Genomic DNA, 846 nt, shown 5'->3' with positions numbered 1-846 from the left:
ATTTCTTAACTTTCCCTTTATTATTTAGAACAGCGGTTTTCAAATCATTAGGTAGTTTCACCTAATAAGGTTGTGAAAAACTGCCTTTTCTATTAACTTGTCCCATTCCTCTTTCGTTAACTAAAAAGCTAAGGAAAAGAAAATGATTGGAATGCTTGAATCGAAATGCATTTCGTAAGGAATTAATTTATCATTCTTGAATTACAAGAGATATAAGTTTATTTACTTCTGAATTATGTGTCTAGCTTCTTATTCTGTTTATCACTACCTTATTTATCTTATTCTATTTATCAGTCTACGTCCCCCGAAAAAAAATATTAATTTTAGAAAGTACCTCCCCCCCCCCCTCGCACGGTTTGAAAACGACTGACTTGGACCATAATCAGAATTCGAATTTTGGCTTCTGCCGTGTGACTATTCTTGTGTTTTCTCTCTATTTCCGATTTTAGTCTTGCATTTTGCTGTCTAATTCGTATCCTTGTTTTTTCCCCACCGATATATTTTCTACCACATTCTCTAAAACAATGTCACTATCCCATTTTCTCTGACACATTCCAATTCTCCATTTGTACAATTTCACCCCCAACTTAAAAAAAAAAATATATATCGCTTTTCGCCTCAGCTGCGTCGCTTGAATGACCTGGTGAGCAAGGACAAGTCGGACAAGTCGGAGGTCAAGTCGAGGAAGAAGAGGGCGACGCTCTATTGGCCTGAAGACAGTCAGTTCGTCGCAGAATTTTACTTCACGATCCCCATCTCCGCGCCGTCGGGAGTCTGTAAGTCGATTCGTTTTTTACATTCTAACGACTTTCGGAAATTGTGCACATTTTTTTTCTACTGACGAAG

The 846-nt window shown here is 37.7% G+C and overlaps 1 protein-coding gene across 1 annotated transcript in view; it reads left to right on the top strand.

The window, feature by feature from the left end:
- LOC119585784 overlaps nt 1-846 on the top strand; it is a 13,185-nt gene that overhangs the window by 1,545 nt on the left and 10,794 nt on the right. Inside the window, exon 2 of the mRNA XM_037934499.1 lies at nt 623-776. Within this exon, the coding sequence (XP_037790427.1) occupies nt 623-776 (154 nt within the window). The remainder of the gene's footprint in view (nt 1-622; nt 777-846) is intronic.

The sequence above is a fragment of the Penaeus monodon genome, chromosome 20 (genome assembly GCF_015228065.2).
Source record: "Penaeus monodon isolate SGIC_2016 chromosome 20, NSTDA_Pmon_1, whole genome shotgun sequence".
Classification (NCBI taxonomy): Eukaryota; Metazoa; Arthropoda; class Malacostraca; order Decapoda; family Penaeidae; genus Penaeus; species Penaeus monodon.
The sequence above is the reverse complement of the archived record's forward strand: the minus strand, read 5'-3'. Positions and strand labels throughout refer to the sequence as shown.